This window comes from Triticum dicoccoides, chromosome 3A, assembly GCF_002162155.2.
Source record: "Triticum dicoccoides isolate Atlit2015 ecotype Zavitan chromosome 3A, WEW_v2.0, whole genome shotgun sequence".
Lineage (NCBI taxonomy): Eukaryota > Viridiplantae > Streptophyta > Magnoliopsida > Poales > Poaceae > Triticum > Triticum dicoccoides.
In genome coordinates, this window is record NC_041384.1 from 648,709,554 (window position 1) to 648,726,947 (window position 17,394).

General features: G+C 42.4%; 3 protein-coding genes across 3 annotated transcripts; 2 read left to right on the top strand and 1 right to left on the bottom strand.

Moving 5' to 3' along the window:
• Positions 1–5: 5 nt before the first annotated feature.
• LOC119272748 (CLP protease regulatory subunit CLPX1, mitochondrial-like) lies at positions 6–5,411 on the top strand (the record flags this gene model as incomplete). The annotated part of the gene is made up of 15 exons (XM_037554156.1): positions 6–668; positions 1,558–1,619; positions 1,828–1,928; positions 2,059–2,138; positions 2,439–2,489; positions 2,599–2,673; positions 2,748–2,825; positions 3,170–3,226; positions 3,601–3,671; positions 3,801–3,900; positions 4,043–4,147; positions 4,347–4,409; positions 4,493–4,615; positions 4,688–4,846; positions 4,992–5,411. Coding segments are annotated over 15 exons (1,857 nt in total), but the record flags the coding sequence as incomplete, so codon positions are not given.
• A 389-nt stretch (positions 5,412–5,800) lies between these two features.
• LOC119269927 (protein TRIGALACTOSYLDIACYLGLYCEROL 5, chloroplastic-like) lies at positions 5,801–8,293 on the top strand. The gene is made up of 4 exons (XM_037551863.1): positions 5,801–6,097; positions 7,388–7,562; positions 7,798–7,918; positions 8,004–8,293. Exons 1-3 carry the CDS (start codon positions 5,959–5,961, stop codon positions 7,892–7,894), a joined length of 411 nt encoding a protein of 136 aa, XP_037407760.1. The 5' UTR covers positions 5,801–5,958; the 3' UTR covers positions 7,895–7,918; positions 8,004–8,293.
• A 4,096-nt stretch (positions 8,294–12,389) lies between these two features.
• LOC119269928 (KH domain-containing protein At1g09660/At1g09670-like) lies at positions 12,390–17,388 on the bottom strand. Its single transcript, XM_037551864.1, has 7 exons — positions 16,952–17,388; positions 16,376–16,461; positions 15,469–15,614; positions 14,653–14,769; positions 14,448–14,564; positions 12,968–13,111; positions 12,390–12,882 (listed from the first exon to the last, which is right to left on the bottom strand). The coding sequence occupies exons 1-7, from the start codon at positions 17,071–17,073 to the stop codon at positions 12,730–12,732; spliced, it is 885 nt and encodes a 294-aa protein (XP_037407761.1). The 5' UTR covers positions 17,074–17,388; the 3' UTR covers positions 12,390–12,729.
• Between the last annotated feature and the right edge of the window lie 6 nt (positions 17,389–17,394).

The following is a 17,394-nucleotide window of genomic DNA, read 5'->3' on the forward strand; positions in this document are numbered from 1 at the left end:
CCATCTCGAAGCTCCGGGAGGCGGCGGCGCCGCTCGCCTCCGCCGCCGTCCGGCGATGCTCCGGCGGGCCCCGGATCCACGCCGACGCCAATTGCCCGCGCTGCACCGCGCACATCTCCGTCCAGTTCTCCCTGCAGCCCCTCCCGCCGGCAGCCGCCTCCGGCGCCGAGGGCGCGGGCGCCCACCCGCACCACCACGACGGCGCCACCGTCTGCCCCACGTGCCGCGGGGCCTTCCTATTCCGCGCCCACCGGATCGACCCCATGCGGGGCGCGTTCCTCGAGATCCCCGGCGGCGTCGCGGGCGACGACGGCGAGGACGCGCCCAGGGGCGACCTCTCCCGGATCAAGAGGTGGATTGCGGAGCGCCCGCCGGACGACTGGCCTCCCATGCCGCCGCAGGCTCCCCCGATGCAGATGCCGCCGCAGGTCCCCCCCACGCGACGTAAGCAGGGGAGGAGGAGAGGGAGGGAGGAAGGGGGCGGCGGCGGCGGCGGTGGCGGTGGCGGCAACGGTAACGGAGGGGACTCCTCGGGCGGGGAGGGAACGAGCGCGGCGCCCAAGAGGGAGTGGTGGGGAGGCGCCACCCTGGGGGAGGAGCTCCCGACGCCGCGGGAGATGTGCCGGAGACTCGATGAGTTCGTCATTGGGCAGGGCAAGGCTAAAAAGGTGCGCCCATTTGTCCTCGATTCTGGTTGAATTGATCCAAATTGGTGCGATCGTTGCGGAGTGCTGGCCTACGTGGTGCAATGTAGTACGTTGGACTAGGACAATTTTTCAGTGGTAGCTTGGTATCGGTAGGTGAATTGTGAGTTTTAGTGTGAATCGTCCTAGGTAGTTGACATAATTGAGTGAAATAGTGTACGGCTGGTTGCTGCGGCAACTCCGAAATGCACCTGGTTTGAAGTACTACTAGTAGCTGACTGTGCCTTAAATTAAAATTCACCCTGCATTTTTGCGGTTGCTTTGCTCAATGGTGGTTCTCCGAATTTTTGGTCTGTGAGAATATGGTTGGATGATATGCTGGTAATTAATATGTTTGATGGACGACTAAGACTATCAGTGTTTCTAGTAGAAATGTAGAATTGGGTTCTGGTGATTCAAGATTGGCAAATCAGGGCTGAGTAAATGGTATATGATCATCAATGCTGGCATGCTGCTGATTATAGAATAATTGCATGTACAGGTTATCATATACTACCTCCATACCAAAATATAAGACGTTTTTGTAGGCTCTAACTAGCCTACAAAAATGTATTTTGGTACGCAGGTAGTATGTACTACTCGTGGGTGTGCAGATATGCTGTAAACTAAATTAGGCAAGAGTTCCTGGTGCTACTTATAAAATTTGTACACATTGGATATGATCCTTCTGTGTTTGTATTTGGAAGTACCTATGATGCATCCTGTCGCAGGTTTACTGGATATCTATTATTTTCACTCATCGAAGGAGTAAAATGCAACAAATATGACTTTGTGTTTCTATAGTGTATGTTTCTTCAGAACACAACATACCATAATTCCAACATACATATCCAAACTCTTACTTTTGTTTCAGGTTCTATCAGTGGCCGTATACAACCACTACAAGAGAGTATATAACGCAACTGTACAGAAAGGGTTAGTCTCTATCCTGTAACTACCTGCCGCAGTCTAGCCTTTTTATCATATCTCCACATCAGCAAATCATGAAAGACAAATGCTGAAGTATTTTTACACATTGGTAATGTATTAATTCAACGGGTTGTGTTTCAAATGTACTCCCAGTAGTTGTTAATTGCCATGTTCTGGCTTTTAAATGGCATGTCTGTGATGTTGTTCTATCTAGATCTGCGGACAATTCTGGGTGTCCAGACGCTGCAAATGATGATCACGATAATGTAGAGATAGATAAAAGCAATGTACTTCTGATGGGTCCAACTGGCTCAGGTCAGCTTTTTTATTTTAATCTTCCACATTTCTAACTAGCATTTTCACATGATACAATATACATGTATAGCGAGATTCATTATAAGTTGGATCTGACACTGATATCTTTCTTCGTGCTATCTGCTGACAGGAAAAACATTGCTTGCAAAAACATTAGCACGCATTGTAAATGTACCATTCGTTATAGCTGATGCGACATCATTAACACAGGCAAGGGCATCACCACTTCACTGTCACGTTGTTTGGGGAACTGTCTGAGAAGATTCCTACTTAAATCCATTCGATCTATTCATGAATGCTCAATGATTAACATACTTGCTCTGCTCTTAGACTCTAATTGCGTGCTTTCACTAGAATTCACACTTCAACCAATACTCCCCTATCTTATAATCTGCTTAACTTTTGAGTTCCGAGATTCTCCGCTAAGTATTTTTGTCAAGATTTTATATCGTAGTAGATTTCTATACAGTGAACTGGTATTTCATTACTAATTTTGACAGCATTTTGCAGGCTGGATATGTAGGTGAAGATGTAGAGTCGATACTGCAGAAGTTACTGGTGGTATGTGTGGCTCGCTATTTAATGCCTTCCCTTTGCATGTGCTCACGTTGTTGTTCAAAAAGAAATTTAAGATTTGTTGGCCCTTCTGACATTCCGAATTTATTTTCAGGAGGCCGAATATAATGTTCAAGCTGCCCAGCAAGGGATAGTGTACATAGATGAAGTAGATAAAATAACAAAGAAGGTACCGAGTTTTTTTCTCCCTTTTGCTGAGTAGCTTTTTAGCCGGGAAGTTTGTAAACAATAACTACGTTGCAGGCAGAGAGTGCAAATGTTAGTAGAGATGTATCTGGTGAAGGTGTTCAACAGGCTTTGTTAAAAATCCTAGAAGGAACTGTAAGTGATCCCACTTATTATTGGTATTCTTCTTTTTGTTCTCATAGCTGGAGTAATCAAACCATTAGTGACTAAAATCTCGTGATACTGCGTTACTTTGATTATTACTTTTTTCGGTTTTGCTATGAGCTACTCCCTCCGTTCCTAAATGTAAGTCTTTTTAGACATTTCAAATGGAATACAACATACGGATGTATTAGACATATTTTAGAGTGTAGATTCACTCATTTTGCTCCGTATGTAGTCATTTGGTGGAATCTCTAGAAAGACTTATATTTAGGAACGGAGGGAGTACTTCAGTATTTTGTATGTTGGGTATTAACTTAGTTATGCTTTGTACACAGGTTGTCACCATTCCTGAAAAGGGATCTCGCAAAAATTCTCGCAATGATAGTATACAGGTTATATCCCTACCCGGTGCTTAAAAAAATATGTTCAGTATCATATATACATCTAGTATCATATGGATTGAGAATTAATTGCATTCAATAAAAGAGTTTCTTCAAATGGATATTTTTATGTGTGCAAAGGACACTCCAGTTAACTAAATAGTGAACTTAGAAACAGAAAGCATGTTTTCACAACTAAAAGGCCACCATGCTCTTGCTTAGAGTAGAACTGGCTACAGTTATTGGCTATTTTATAAAGGCTGCCTGTTGATGGTAATAGCATTGATCCACGGGGCTGTGGTGGATAGAGCATGATATTTTTGTTTCTCAGCTACTTTGCTCATTAGGAGCATTTTAAGCCTGTAACAAATCTTATTCTAATGCAGATAGACACCAAAGACATTCTTTTCATATGTGGTGGTGCTTTTGTAGATTTGGAGAAGACTATTTCTGAAAGGTACTGCAGACTTTATGATTATAGAAATGACTTATTTTGCAAACATTTTAAGTTCATATCTGGTGGCATTACATACTTGTGATCTCCATGAGGATTTGGAATTTAACTCCGACTTCTTACATAAAGCAGACGACAAGATTCATCTATAGGATTTGGGGCACCCATTCGTACAAACATGAGAAGTTCAGGAGTGACCAGTCCAACGGTCACGTCATCTTTGTTAGAATCTGTAAGCATTTTAAATCTACTGATTGATTTATCGACAGCGCCTGTGATGCTCTGATCATTTCCTCAGTAATTGGAGCAGCCTTTTATCTCACAAAAATATTCTTCACATAATCCTGAACATAAAATTCCATGCCGATTGGCAGGTTGAGAGTGGAGATCTTGCGAAGTTTGGGCTAATACCAGAGTTCATTGGACGCTTGCCCATTCTAGTTAGTTTGGCAGCTCTCGATGAAGATCAGCTTGTCCAGGTAAAAATGTAATGTATTCTTATTTGAGTATCCGCATGAGGTTGCTGGTTTAAGCCTTTGATGTCCTCCTTCATTCAGAATCATGTTCTGTTCTTCTCTTTCACATAAACTAAATGATCCGACGTCTGTATAAGTTCTTGCACGATTTTCATATGGCTAGCCTGCTGAAGCTAACTGAAGTGATTTGATCTGCATTCAGGTTCTTACAGAACCAAAGAATTCACTTTCGAGACAATACAGGAAAATGTTTAGCCTGAACAATGTGAGTCCACTAAAACTTGGAAGTGATTATAGACTTGCTTCTTTGCGCTAATTTCTAACATTCCCTTTTCCCCGATTCCTCAGGTTAAGCTGCACTTTACTGATGGTGCACTGAGAATAGTAGCAAAGAAGGCCATAGTCAAAAACACTGGTGCACGTGGTCTAAGAGCCCTCCTAGAGACCATTCTACTGGAGGCCATGTACGAGGTAGCTGCTTGCAGTTTTCTGTAATGAACGCTGCAGAATCGAGGCATACGTTCTGACATTCTTCGTAAACAGATCCCTGACGAGAAAGCCGGAAATGAGCGAGTAGATGCTGTTGTGGTGGACGAGGAGGCCATTGGTTCCGTTGACAGGCCTGGGTGCGGGGCTAAAATTCTTCGGGGGGACGGCGCATTGGCGCAGTACATAATAAGAAATAACATTCCGAATTCACCGGTATGGTACTCGATCTGTGAAACACAAAAAAGTTACCCTATTGTCACATGCTATCAGCACGATATGTTTCTCTTTAAAATTGAAATGGAGAAAATAGCTCTTAACTTGCACTGCCTCCTCTAACGCTCTGCTCTAACTCACACAGGAAACTAACGAGGCTTTGGCGGGGGAGCTCGAAGACGCGTACATGCTATCAAGAATCGTTAGCTTGTGATTAACCTTACAGACACCGTATATTATGTAAAATGCCCCCCACTCACACCCAGTCAATTTAACCAATTTTCCTGTGATCTATTTAAAGTTTGCGGTGAGGTCCGACGAGCAGAGATCCGGCCGGCGCGCCATTTGTTGTAATTGTTGATGTAAACAGGAGTTGCCTTTTGATTGAGCAACCATCCTGCTATAAGCAACATGTTTCTCATTCTTTCTTTCTGCTGCCCCCGGTTGGGGGGCAGCTAGCTTATAGTTGTTGTTGGCAAAGCTGTACACACCAATCAACCTCGTCACAGTTATAATAAGCAGGCGCAGTTTGCCCAGTGGCACCTGTACAGGTTTCAACTTTCAAGCACTGTCTGTAAAAACATCCTGACGTTTGTCCTGCAGTATCCACATCTGTTCAAGCCTGTCGCGTTCTGGACGCTGTGATTTCTTCAGGAAAGCTGCATGATTCAAATTTGAACTAAAACCACGACAAGAATTATAATTATGGAACGGAGGGAACACTTTTGATGATCACTATCACATGAATGTTTATGGAATCATGAATCTTCAGGTCAATGGTGCTCAAAAAACGGTTCACACCACACAGAGGGTCTGAAGTCTCTCTCAGCTGGGCAGTTTCTGAGAGAAAGAAAGGTGGATGTCGCGGCGCAGAGCAGCGGCCTCCTAACGACAAGCGCAAACCTTGGTGCGGTTGCGCAAACCCGGCGCGTGCACGGATCGCGAGGCTGATCGGGCGGCGAGGCGCGGCCAGACGGACCCGTTCAGCCGTCACTCTCGTCACCGTCCCCCACTCCACCCTTCTCCCCACCCCAGTCGCTGAGAGAGAGAGGAGAGATCGAACCCTCCCGAACCTTCGGAGCGCGCAGGGGGCGAGCGAGCGAGGGAGAGAGATGGCGTACGGCGGCGGCAGGAGGGGCTCGTCCAGGTGGGGCCTTCCGATGGTGAGGTCGGACGCGCTCGGCAAGCTGGGCCCCTCCTTCGGCATCGGCGCCGGCTGCGGCGTCGGCGTCGGGGTCGGCCTCATCGGCGGTACGTGCCTCCCCACTTTTACCTCTCCGTCGACCTGGGTTGAATCGGCGATGGACATGGTACATGCTTGCCTGCCACCGATTAGGCCGCCCTTGTTTCGTTTGGATATTCAGCGCCGTCTGTCACTGGCGAATAGTGTGCGGGGGTTCGGGACCCGTCACGGTCACCGTCAGGATCAGGGTAGCTAATTCGAGTAATTCGATTCGAGACCATTACTTGTTTGAACCCTACGAACGTACCCTGCACTTCTAACCAGTCGCATGTTGTCAGCAGCTTTTGGAGTGGGAAGACTGCAGGGTTCAGGTAACTCAGGTGCGATAATTTAGGTCTGTATGTACGGAATATTGGGTTCTGGATGTGGAATTCCTATCAAAATCTGTGTTCATCCCACTTCGTAAAAAACAGTGAAAGTGCAACCGTGCAATGCTATAGGGCTTACTAGCAATCTAGCCCCTTTCCGGCCGCAACAAAAGGTTGAGTGTGGATGACTAGTTATGCAGAATATCTGTGTCTTTTTTGGACAAGCACGCACTACCTTTATGGGAATGCCTAAATAGTATGGGAGTGGTATATTCTAAATGTTAGGCTTGCGGACGAAAAGGCTTCCTGCAAGTATTTATACACTTGAAATGTCATTCTGAAACTTATCTGAAGAGGAAATTGCAGCTAAGATTTGAGAATTATGTAGTTGGTATAATGTACCTGGTGACAGAGAGCCTATAGGTAGCAAATCAACCAGATAAGGGGATACAGGAAGGTAAATGTGGTCATCATGCAGAGCTCAGTAGACCACTCGAAACGGGTTTCCGCTACTCATATAACTTTCCAAAGTCTAAAAAAATAAAACAAATAAACAAGTACTGGTAATCGAGATTTCTCTGATGTCAATATTTCTAATTCTAGCAGTAAGTAAGGCTGTTAGATATGCACATAGATGCTTGAGGTCATCTGCGCTATATTAGATTGCATCTTTCTATGCATCGATCAAAGTACATTTTGTTCCCCCCTTGATAAATATCTGCAACACTGCAAATATTGCCACATGCGCCTGCTCCAAGTTGTGCCTCCCACTTTAATCAGTTGTGTTAGTTGTAACAAAATACAAGATGATATTGACTTTCTAAATACATCAAGGTTCATGTGGAGGGAATACCTTTGGGAAGAACGAATTATTTAGCCTACGACTCTGAACACCATAACACAACTGGTTCTGCATATGTTGACTGCGGGCATTGTTTAACATCAAATTATCTTGCCTCTTCCTTTCTCATTTCTTATTTGGCTGAACAGGCGCAGGAATTGGAGCTGGATTCCCTGGGTTACAGCTGGGATTCGGAGCTGGTGCTGGATGTGGAATAGGAATAGGTTTCGGCTATGGCTTTGGAAAGGGAATTGCATATGACGAGAATGGGAAATATTCAAACATCAGGAGATCATTTCAGAACACCAGGAGCCTCCCTTATGAGTAAGCAGTAACCCACTCTAAGCTTTTGTACTAACACAAAAATGGCTCCATTTGGGCTTCTCCTGCTGCTCGACATGTTTTCATCCACAGAGGGGGCTTGCTTGACCTTGAATCTGCTTATATCTGTTATTATAAATGTCAATTGGCCGGTTCATACACTTGATGTGAACTGTCTTCGACATGTCTAACTTCACATGTTATCTCATTCTTTTAACACGATGAAAAAAATCTGCAGCCAGGAGTTTGACATCCTGTTTGACGAGGTGATGGAGAGCACCAGGAGGCTGATCAAAGCGACGACAAAGGAGCTCGACAAGTGGAGGCGCATGTAGAGAGAACATCACATGAACAAACAGGTTAGTATTTATCAGAAGCTTAACACGCCACGTGGAGCCTGAAACGACCTCCCGCTTGTCTGACGTTCCATCTGAATAATTCCAGGGATTCAGCGAGATACGCCGTCAGTATTCTACCCTCGTGAAGGATCAATTTCGTCAAGGCATGTGCGAGGGTGCGAGCATCATGTGACCGCGACGCCGTCCCCGCACCACCGGAATATCCTGCACGGCGTCGCTGTCGGTAGCATATATTGTTTGTCTGTAGAATCGCTGTTTCGCATTGAAATACTCGGGCCTCGCGCAGCATCGCCTCGAATCAAATCTTTCTCCGTCTTGTTAAACATGGTGTCTATATTTAAGTTCCTGATTAATGGTCAACGTCACCTCGCTGGAGTCGCTGCTGTTCATACTTCTGTCTGGGGCATCATTGTTAAGCAAGATTTGCGCTCCTCCACGGCAGTAGTACATGCACCAAACGCTTCCTACGTCAGGCGAAAACGAAACGCGATTAATGATTTCGTTTTGATCGGTGTCAGCCGTCTCCCACACCATGGGGGGCAAGAAAGGGAAGTCTTGCAGGGGAGTGTAGAATTCAAAGTTCCAAGTAACACGCTAGGCTGTTGATCAATCAGTGAATCAACGGTCAGCGTTTCCAGTTGCTGCTCCAGCCGCATCTCCAGGTTTTCTTAGTCCAGGTCTCCAGGACCAGAGCGAACAAGATCATCAGAGACTCTATCACCAAAACACGCTTCGCTCATACTCCCTCTGTTTCAAAATAGATGACCCAATTTTATACTAACTTTGTACTAAAGTTAATACAAAGTTGAGTTATCTATTTTGGAACGGAGGGAGTACTTACTACTCCCTCTGTTCTAAAATAAATGTCTCAACTTTGTACTAACTCTAATATAAAATTATATTAAACTTGAGACACTTATTTTGAGAGGAGGGAGTACAACTTCGTACTAAAATAAGCGACACTTATTTTGAGGCGAAGGGAGTACATGAAGTACAGTAAGTATACTACCATGTAGCAGTGGTAAAGTCAGGCCTAGAAAACTGCTCTCGTCCACTGATTCGAACTTTCCGCACGGGAGGACCACTACACCAGAGGAGAGCAGAGCAGAGAAAGGCATGTGAGTGAGTGAGTGAAAGAAAATCTAGCCATGACAGTTTTATGCGAAGCTGCCCTGGAAAAGGCTGCGGGCAGAATGATTGAGAGCTTTCCTCTTCTCTCTCTCTCTGCCAGATCGGCCGCTTTATTGGCTGCCACCGTGCACATGACATGAGTCACAACATGCCTGCCACGGTCAAAACATGTAGTGGGAGTATTCAAGTTTGCATGCCACCATTTGGAACATGGTAACATGCAACCTGCCCAAAGGGTTCCAAAATGCACAAGGGTCTCTTTGACTAGCAGGGTTTTAAAGACGTCGAAATTTGAAAAAAAAATGTACGATTGGGAATTTGAATCCTACAGGATTTTTGCTTGTTTGGTTGTGCCACGGGGAAAACAAAAGTATGTTTTGAGGCCTCCTTTGATTCTTGGGATAGGAATAAGAAAGTCATAAAAAATGAGATGACAATTTCTGTACGAAAAGCTATGTAATTTGGTTCATAGGATAGGAATTTTTTCATTAGGTCCGAGCCAATATTCATTTCCCTTTAAAATATAAAGGAAAGGAACCAATCCTGCATAGGAATAGGAATCTATTCCTACAAACCAAAGAACACCAAAGGAAAATTCCTTGTAGGACCCTATCCTATAGAATTTTTATAAAATTCCTATAAATCAAAGGAGGCCTAAAGAGGTTGGACTGGATACTAAAATTCCTATGGAATCTAGCGCAAAGTAATCCTTGGGAAAAGTTCCCATTGGATTCAGTCCTAAATCAAGCAACCAATATAAGAAGAAAAAATCCCATGAATCCTAATCCTCTAGAATTCCTTTGAAAAGTCCTTCAAATCAAAGAGGCTCTCAACGGATAACTACTTGGATATTGTGAATGGTAACCTAAAAAGTTAGACAAGTTTTCTATCCATGAGATATTCCTGTCCTATGAATCAAAGGAGGCTACAAGGTTAGAGTGGATACTAAAATTCCTATGAAATGTAGTGTAAAGTAATCCTTGGGAAAAGTTCCCATAGGATTCAATCCTATGAATCAAACAACCAATATAAGAAGAAGAAGAAGAAAAATCCCATGGAACCTAATCCTCTAGAATTCCTTTAAAAAATCCTTCAAATCAAGGCAGGCCAAGCTATTTGGATATTGTGAATGGTAGCCTACAAAATTAGACAAGTTTGCTTGGATAATATTTTCTAGTAGGAGACATTCTTCCTATCATGGTTGTCAGTATTCCCATATGCATCACAAGTACCTTACGACACTATGATGCCACCGTGCACATGACATGAGTCACACAACCTGCCTGCCACGGTCAAAACATGTAGTGGGAGTATTCAAGTTTGCATGCCACCATTTGGAACATGAATATGCAACTTGTCGAAAGGGTTCCAAAATGCACAAGGGTCTCTTTGACTAGCAGGATTTTAAAAATGTAGGAACATAAAAACATGTAGGATTCAGAAGTCATGCATATTTGAATGCACCACAGGGGAAACAAAGGAATCTTTGAAGGCCTCCTTTGGTTCAAAGGATAGGAATACCATAGGAATAAGAAAATCATAAGACATGAGATGACAACTTCTATACGAAAAGCGATGCCATTTGGTTCACAGGATTGAATTTTTTTCATTAGGTTGAGCCAATGTTCGTTTCCCTTTGAAATGTAAGGATAGGAACCAATTCTATGTAGGAATAGGAATTCATTCCTACAAACCAAAGGACACAAAAGGAAAATTCCCTACAGGATCCTATCCTATAGAATTTCTATAAAATTACCGAATCAAAGGAGGCGTAAAGAGGTTGGACTGGATACTAAAATTCCTATGAAATTTAGTGGAAAGTAATTCTTGGGAAAAGTTCACGTTACTCAATTCAATCAGATGAATCAAACAACCAATATAAGTAGAAAAAATCCCATGAATCCTAATCCTCTAGAATTCCTTTGAAAATCCATCAAATCAAGGGTTAATTAGATAAATGCCACTCCAATTATGGCGATTCTGAGAAATGCCACCGCAATTTCCAAACTTTGAAAAATGCCATTTCATGCCACTTCCAGTGGCATTTTTCGAAGTCTGCAGTGGTGTTCTTCAAAGATTGCAAAATTTGCAGTGGCATTTTTCAAAGTTTGGAAATTGCAATGGCATTTTTATGAATCGCCATAATTGGAGTGGCATTTATCTAATTAACCCTCAAATTCAAAGAGGCTCTCAAATGATAACTACTTGGATATTGTGAATGGTAACCTAAAAAGTTAGACAAGTTTCCTATCTCTAAGAGATTCCTATCCTATGAACCAAAGAAGGCCAAAAGGCTGGAGCGGATACTAAAATTCCTATGAAATTTAGTGTAAGGTGGTCCTTGGGAAAAGTTCCATAGGATTCATTCCTAGGAATCAAACAAACAATATAAGAAAAAAATCCCATGGATCCTAATCCCCTAGAATTTCTTTGAAAAATCCTTCAAATCAGAGAGGCAGACTAAACTACTTGGATATTGTGAATGATAACCTACAAAGTTAGACAAGTTCGGTTGGAAAATAAATCAAAGGAGGCCTAAAGAGGTTGGACTGGATACAAAAATTCCTATGGAATTTAGCACAAAGTAATCCTTGGGAAAAGTGCCCATTGGATTCAGTCCTAAATCAAGCAACCAATATAAGAAGAAGAAATCCCATGAATCCTACTCCTCTAGAATTCCTTTGAAAAGTCCTTCAAATCAAAGAGGCTCTCAACAGATAACTACTTGGATATTGTGAATGGTAACCTAAAAGGTTAGACAAATTTTCTATCCATGAGATATTCCTGTCCTATGAATCAAAGGAGGCTACAAGGTTAGAGTGGATACTAAAATTCCTATGAAATTTAGTGTAAAGTAATCCTTGGGAAAAGTTCCCATAGGATTCAATCCTATGAATCAAACAACCAATATAAGAAGAAGAAAAGAAATCCCATGGAACCTAATCCTCTAGAATTCCTTTGAAAAATCCTTCAAATCAAGGCAGGCCAAGCTATTTGGATATTGTGAATGGTAACCTAAAAAGTTAGACAAGTTTGGTTGGAAAATATTTTCTAGTAGGAGACATTCTTCCTATCATGGTTGTCAGTATTCCCACGTGCATCACAAGTACCTTACGACACTATGATCCTACAGTACTTGATACTGACCATCCAACTTCGATACTGCTACTTAGACAAAAAGGGCACTACTGCCTAAAGCCTAAAACCTAGGTTGGTACTTAGGCAACACGCCAAAGGGAGACAAGGACAAGGAAAGGGAAATTATGAATGCAAATCAATCATTAACAGAGCCTGTCTGCCTGCCTGTCTAGTACTACCACTACTAGCACACAAAAGCACCAGCACATGACAATATCATATCACAGCTATTTTTTCCAGGCACACAATACCTGGCTGATTATTATCCGACACTTGGATGGCCACCTGGCCTTGTTAACTTACCCCAAACCAATAAACAATGTCAATTTTTCCAAAGTCAGATTGCACAGAAAGAATAAATAATAGGAACAGCGTCAAACATCAATCAAGCCCAACGAGGATCATCATTCGCCCACGGACCCATCATACGGTTGGTAAAGCGCGCAGATCATGACAGGCATAGGCCAGCGCTCATCATCCCGGCATATGCAACACCAATCATCTCCACCCTTGTCATCAGATTCAGACGGACCAAGTTTAGATCACCGCCCCGTTTTCGGACGCTTCATCCCGGCGGAGTTAAAGGGGGAGATGCTCGGGCTAAGGTGGGGGCTTGGGCTTTCCTCCCTCAGAGTGCCGTTCAGGATGGCCAGCTCTCTCAGCTGCTGCTTCTTGTAGTAGTCCATGGACTCATCCTGATCAATGACAGCACTCGTTAGAAAGGGCATGTCAAAATCATGGAGACAAAATGGGAGTGAAACAGGAAACAAATGTGCTTACCATTGGTTTGAGAAGATCTTCCAGGATGGTCACAGCCTGGTTTAGACGCACATCAATAATGTCTGCTGGGAACTCTGCTTCCACAAGCACGTGCAGTGCCTCATTCAGGTGCTCATATCCAGGCTTATCTCTCAGCTTCTCTTCCTATATTACAGTAATGATATACTCATTAATTCATTCACATCGCTAGGGGGGGCGGGAAAACAGAAATGAAGCAAAACATTACATAGTTACATGTATCAAGAATTCAATGATCATATTATGCAACAGATAAATACAAGAAAGCCCAATGCAAAGTCTATAACCAAAGAGCGAGGCATTTCATGTCCAAGGGTAACACCGTAACACTGAAATGATGTTTGCATCAGAGCAATAAGATACTATCAGATTTGAAAAGCCTACATTTGCACCTAAAAAAGCCTATATACATATTACATGTATCAAGAATTCAATGGTCTTATTATGCAACAGGTAAATAAAAGAGATGTCCAATGTCAAAGCCTATAGCTAAAGATCAAGGCTGATATACCGTAACACTGATATAATTTCAAAAGCTTATGTTTGCATCAGAGCAATAAGATATTAGATTTGAAAAGCTTATAAGTGCATCTAAAGAAACTTATATACAGCAGACTAGCATCAGAACCTTAAACGGTTAAATTACAGGGTCAGTTTACTGACTCATACTATTGATAGATGGAATGTACATATATCACCAGTATCCAGTGAGTAACAAGATCCAAACAATGAAGGCTAAGGGGAACAGAAAGCTAGAGTGCTAGTGACATAAGCCACCACCCACCGACAAAAGAATGTTTTTACAGCAGTCACTAGTCAGTACTCACTGCAGTTAAACTATATATTCAAAACGTAGATCATGTCATCTCACAATGTCATTAACCTAGAGGACCTAGTAGATTAACAACTAGAATGAGCAAGTAGAAAACGTTAGCTAAAGGGGGAAGACCCCCCCCCCCCTAACTGTCTGTTGTTTAGGTAGGAGATGAGATCTCTCCACGATTCAACGCGGATAGCACCCCAGCGGAGTCCGCTGCGCGGACTGGAACGCGGGTGGGCGCAAACTCCAGCCACTGAGCTAGTGTTCAGTTCTCAGAATAAGCAAGTAGCAGTAAATATATACAATAATAAAATTTGAATGATGAAATATCCATAGGTGCGGGCTACGTGATAGCAAGTATTAAATAGATGTTATATCCTCAATGAGCTTCCGACAGCGTTACTAGTCCTAAAACAACTTGGCAATCATTGCATATCAATCAGGCCAGACTAAAGGTTCAGTTGTTTATGGTATTAGCGATTAAATATATTAGCCAATTCAACCAGGAAAAAAATCTCTTAAATTAATTCCACATGATGAACTATGACAGTAACACATGGTATACATCCTAAAACTGTCCAATGGTTTAGCGCTGCTAAAATCAGGAACTGGAGAACAATACATGATAGTGTGCTTAGTTACCTTCACAGAGTCTTTAACTGATCCACGCCCACGAATATAAACTCTGCATTGAGTCGTAGCTTCAACTCTTTTCAGGGAGTTTCCTCGTGGCCCCAATAGACGGCCAACAAAGTTGAACTAGTAATGGACAAAAGAGTAAATCATTCATGACAAGACACAGCACATTAATAAAGTGATAGAAAGCCCTAAAGTAATGCATACTTACGTTAGGATACTTGTCCACAGGAACATCTAGCCTCACAAGTTTCTTGACAACAGGGGTACCACCAAGTGCTGGAGCACCATTCCAGCTCATTGGTGATGCTTGCAGAACCCCCATATGCTGAAAAAAGAGAGAATATTTTCTCCATAAAATAAATTAAGATAACTTCCTAAGATAAGCAAGATCCAATATAAAGAAACTGTGTCTTTGACAAAATTAGTTGCAAAGGTTAAATCTGGATCAAGCAACTACAAGGCAATATTATAAATAAAAAAGGGATTCTTTGTTAGTTTTAAGGAACAGATGAGTCAAAATGGACAAATAATATCCATCTGCCATTAACATAAGTCAGGTAATGATGGGACTGCATTTTCAATGATATTTTCTCCATAGAATAAATTAAGATAACTTCCTAACATAAGCAAGATCCAATATAAAGAAACTGGGTCCTTGCAAAAATAGTTGCAAGGGTTAAATCTGGATCAAGTAACTACAACACAACATTATAAATAACAAAGGGATCTCTTGTTAGTTGCAAGGAAGAGATGGAGTCAAAATGGAGAAATAATATTCATCTGTCATTAACATAAGTCAGGTAAAAATGGGACTGCATTTTCAATGATACTATACTGGTACTGCGGTACATTACATTCCAGAAAACTAGTGCAAGGTTAAACCTGACTACATCATGGTATGCATAAAATATCCACAATCCATGCAAAATCTTTTCATTTTACCAGGGTAGCCATCCTATAAATGCAATTACAACATAGCAATTCAATCTCAATGGTAATCAGCGATTGCTTGAATCTGCATTACCTCTGCTTGCCTTCCTGACCATCCCTCCAGATCCATTGGTTGACCATTCACTGGGTGGCCAGGTAACCTTAATGGGCTACCATGCTCAATTCTCTCAGCATCAACAAAATTATGGTTAGGCGGCAAAGAAGATGCCCGCAAAATCTCTGCATTAAACAAACATGGTAATGACGAGGCAGTGAGTGAAATATTTTCTGGCATACGATAGTACAATGATGATAGTAAAATCGTTGTCCTGCACTAAATTGAGAAATGGGCAGTAATCGTTATATTTACAACTACATCCAATTCCTTGAATTATGGCAGCAACTAGATAGCAAGTAGAGACTTTCACAGTTAAAGAATAGGAATAAGCTGTATTGTGACCATTCTTAATCGATATTCGTTGTCGATATAAAAAGCATCAAATTCCAAAGTGTGAAGCCAATTACGAGACAGATTTACAAGGGCAAAGTTATTTGTGACCAAGAACTGGACAAGTTACCAGTATATTTAGATGATAGCGTATATGAGAAATGTATTAACAGAAGATCTGGTTTAACTTGCCCGATTGACTAGTACTCCTACATGATAATGCTACCAATATTTTTGGACAGGAAGAGCATCATACATCCACAAAGATATATTAGGTCATCAAATTTTCATAACAAGTCATAATCATTACTAACAGCCCATAACCTTACAGAATTAGGGTGAAACAGATTAAACTAAAGATAGGGTGAAACAGATTAAACTAAAGATAGATCTATCTTTAGTTTAATCTGTTTCACCCTAATTCTGTTATGTTATGGACTAAAGATAGCTATGAGTGAATGACTGATTGCATCATGAACAACACATAGTATCTACATTGCAAAAGACCATATAAACAGGAAGAAACAAAGTAATGCCTGAAAGAGAAATAAACCTTGGTTCAAGAGCCTGGTACAGTAGGGAAGAACTTGAACGAATGGGGCTAGCTTCTGCCTCTCAGCAAGCAACTCAGCCACATACCTGACAAAGAAACAAGCACATTAGGATAAAACAGGTCACTCCAACTCTGTTGTTCACATGAGATTAATATTCGATATGACAGAAAGTACAATCATGATTTGAAGCATCTAAAATAACCAAAAGGCAGACCAAAACGCTGTAACAAGACTAGAACTTTTGATTAGATTTATACATCAAGATCCAGCAAGATGTAAAATTGTACACACGTCTATCAATAAATGACCGAATTATTACATACGAATTTTACATCAACAGGCCAAAAAAAATAAATCTATCAGCGAGGAGCAATCATCTAAATCCCTATCTCCACAGATCACTCCTCCATCACAATCTCAGCACTCGAAGAAGGCCGGAACCAGGCAGAAATCTCCGCCGGCCGCATCAAATCTCGTGCTTCACGGAAGATTCCGAAGTGTCTGGATCAAAAAAACGAAAAACAAAAACTCGACCGGAAGAAACAAGAACAGGGATAGCAAAGCAGGAGCCCCACCTTTCTCTATCAGACGAGGCAGAGTACCTCATGGAATTGAGGTGGAGGTGATGAGGCGCAGAATGGACAGGGGACTGCGAGTACTGCTGCAGGTGAGCCGGCGGCGGAATCCTGTCGCCCATGGCTACCGACGGCGAAAGGAACGAACTCTACAAGATTCAGGGGAGGACCAAGAAACCGAGGACCCAAAAAACTGGAGACCCAAAGCAATCAAGAAAAGAAACCAAGAAGAAGAAGCAACTACTTAGCAACGCTACGGTAGGGAGGGGCAGTCCCCGAAATCTAGAAGTGAGGAGAGATTGGCAAGGACCAGGAGGATATATATAAGGGATAGATGGGATTGTTTAGCACAGAAGAGGAAGGTAATAGATGCGCAATCAATGATCGGCGAGCCCAGGCTGTGCAGCGTTGGCAGCAGCGGCAGCAGCAGCAGCTCGTGGTTC

What these genes read in the sequence shown, in the direction of transcription:
- LOC119269928 (XM_037551864.1), bottom strand. Translation starts at nt 17,073, where the DNA reads ATGGGCGACAGGATTCCGCCGCCGGCTCACCTGCAGCAGTACTCGCAG. An exon ending in GCCTCGTCTGATAGAGAAAG is followed by an intron (nt 16,462 to 16,951) that starts GTGGGGCTCCTG and finishes TTTCTTTGTCAG; the next exon opens with GTATGTGGCTGAGTTGCTTG. An exon ending in TACCAGGCTCTTGAACCAAG is followed by an intron (nt 15,615 to 16,375) that starts GTTTATTTCTCT and finishes TGTTTAATGCAG; the next exon opens with AGATTTTGCGGGCATCTTCT.
- LOC119269927 (XM_037551863.1), top strand. Translation starts at nt 5,959, where the DNA reads ATGGCGTACGGCGGCGGCAGGAGGGGCTCGTCCAGGTGGGGCCTTCCG. An exon ending in CGGGGTCGGCCTCATCGGCG is followed by an intron (nt 6,098 to 7,387) that starts GTACGTGCCTCC and finishes TTGGCTGAACAG; the next exon opens with GCGCAGGAATTGGAGCTGGA. An exon ending in ACCAGGAGCCTCCCTTATGA is followed by an intron (nt 7,563 to 7,797) that starts GTAAGCAGTAAC and finishes AAAAATCTGCAG; the next exon opens with CCAGGAGTTTGACATCCTGT.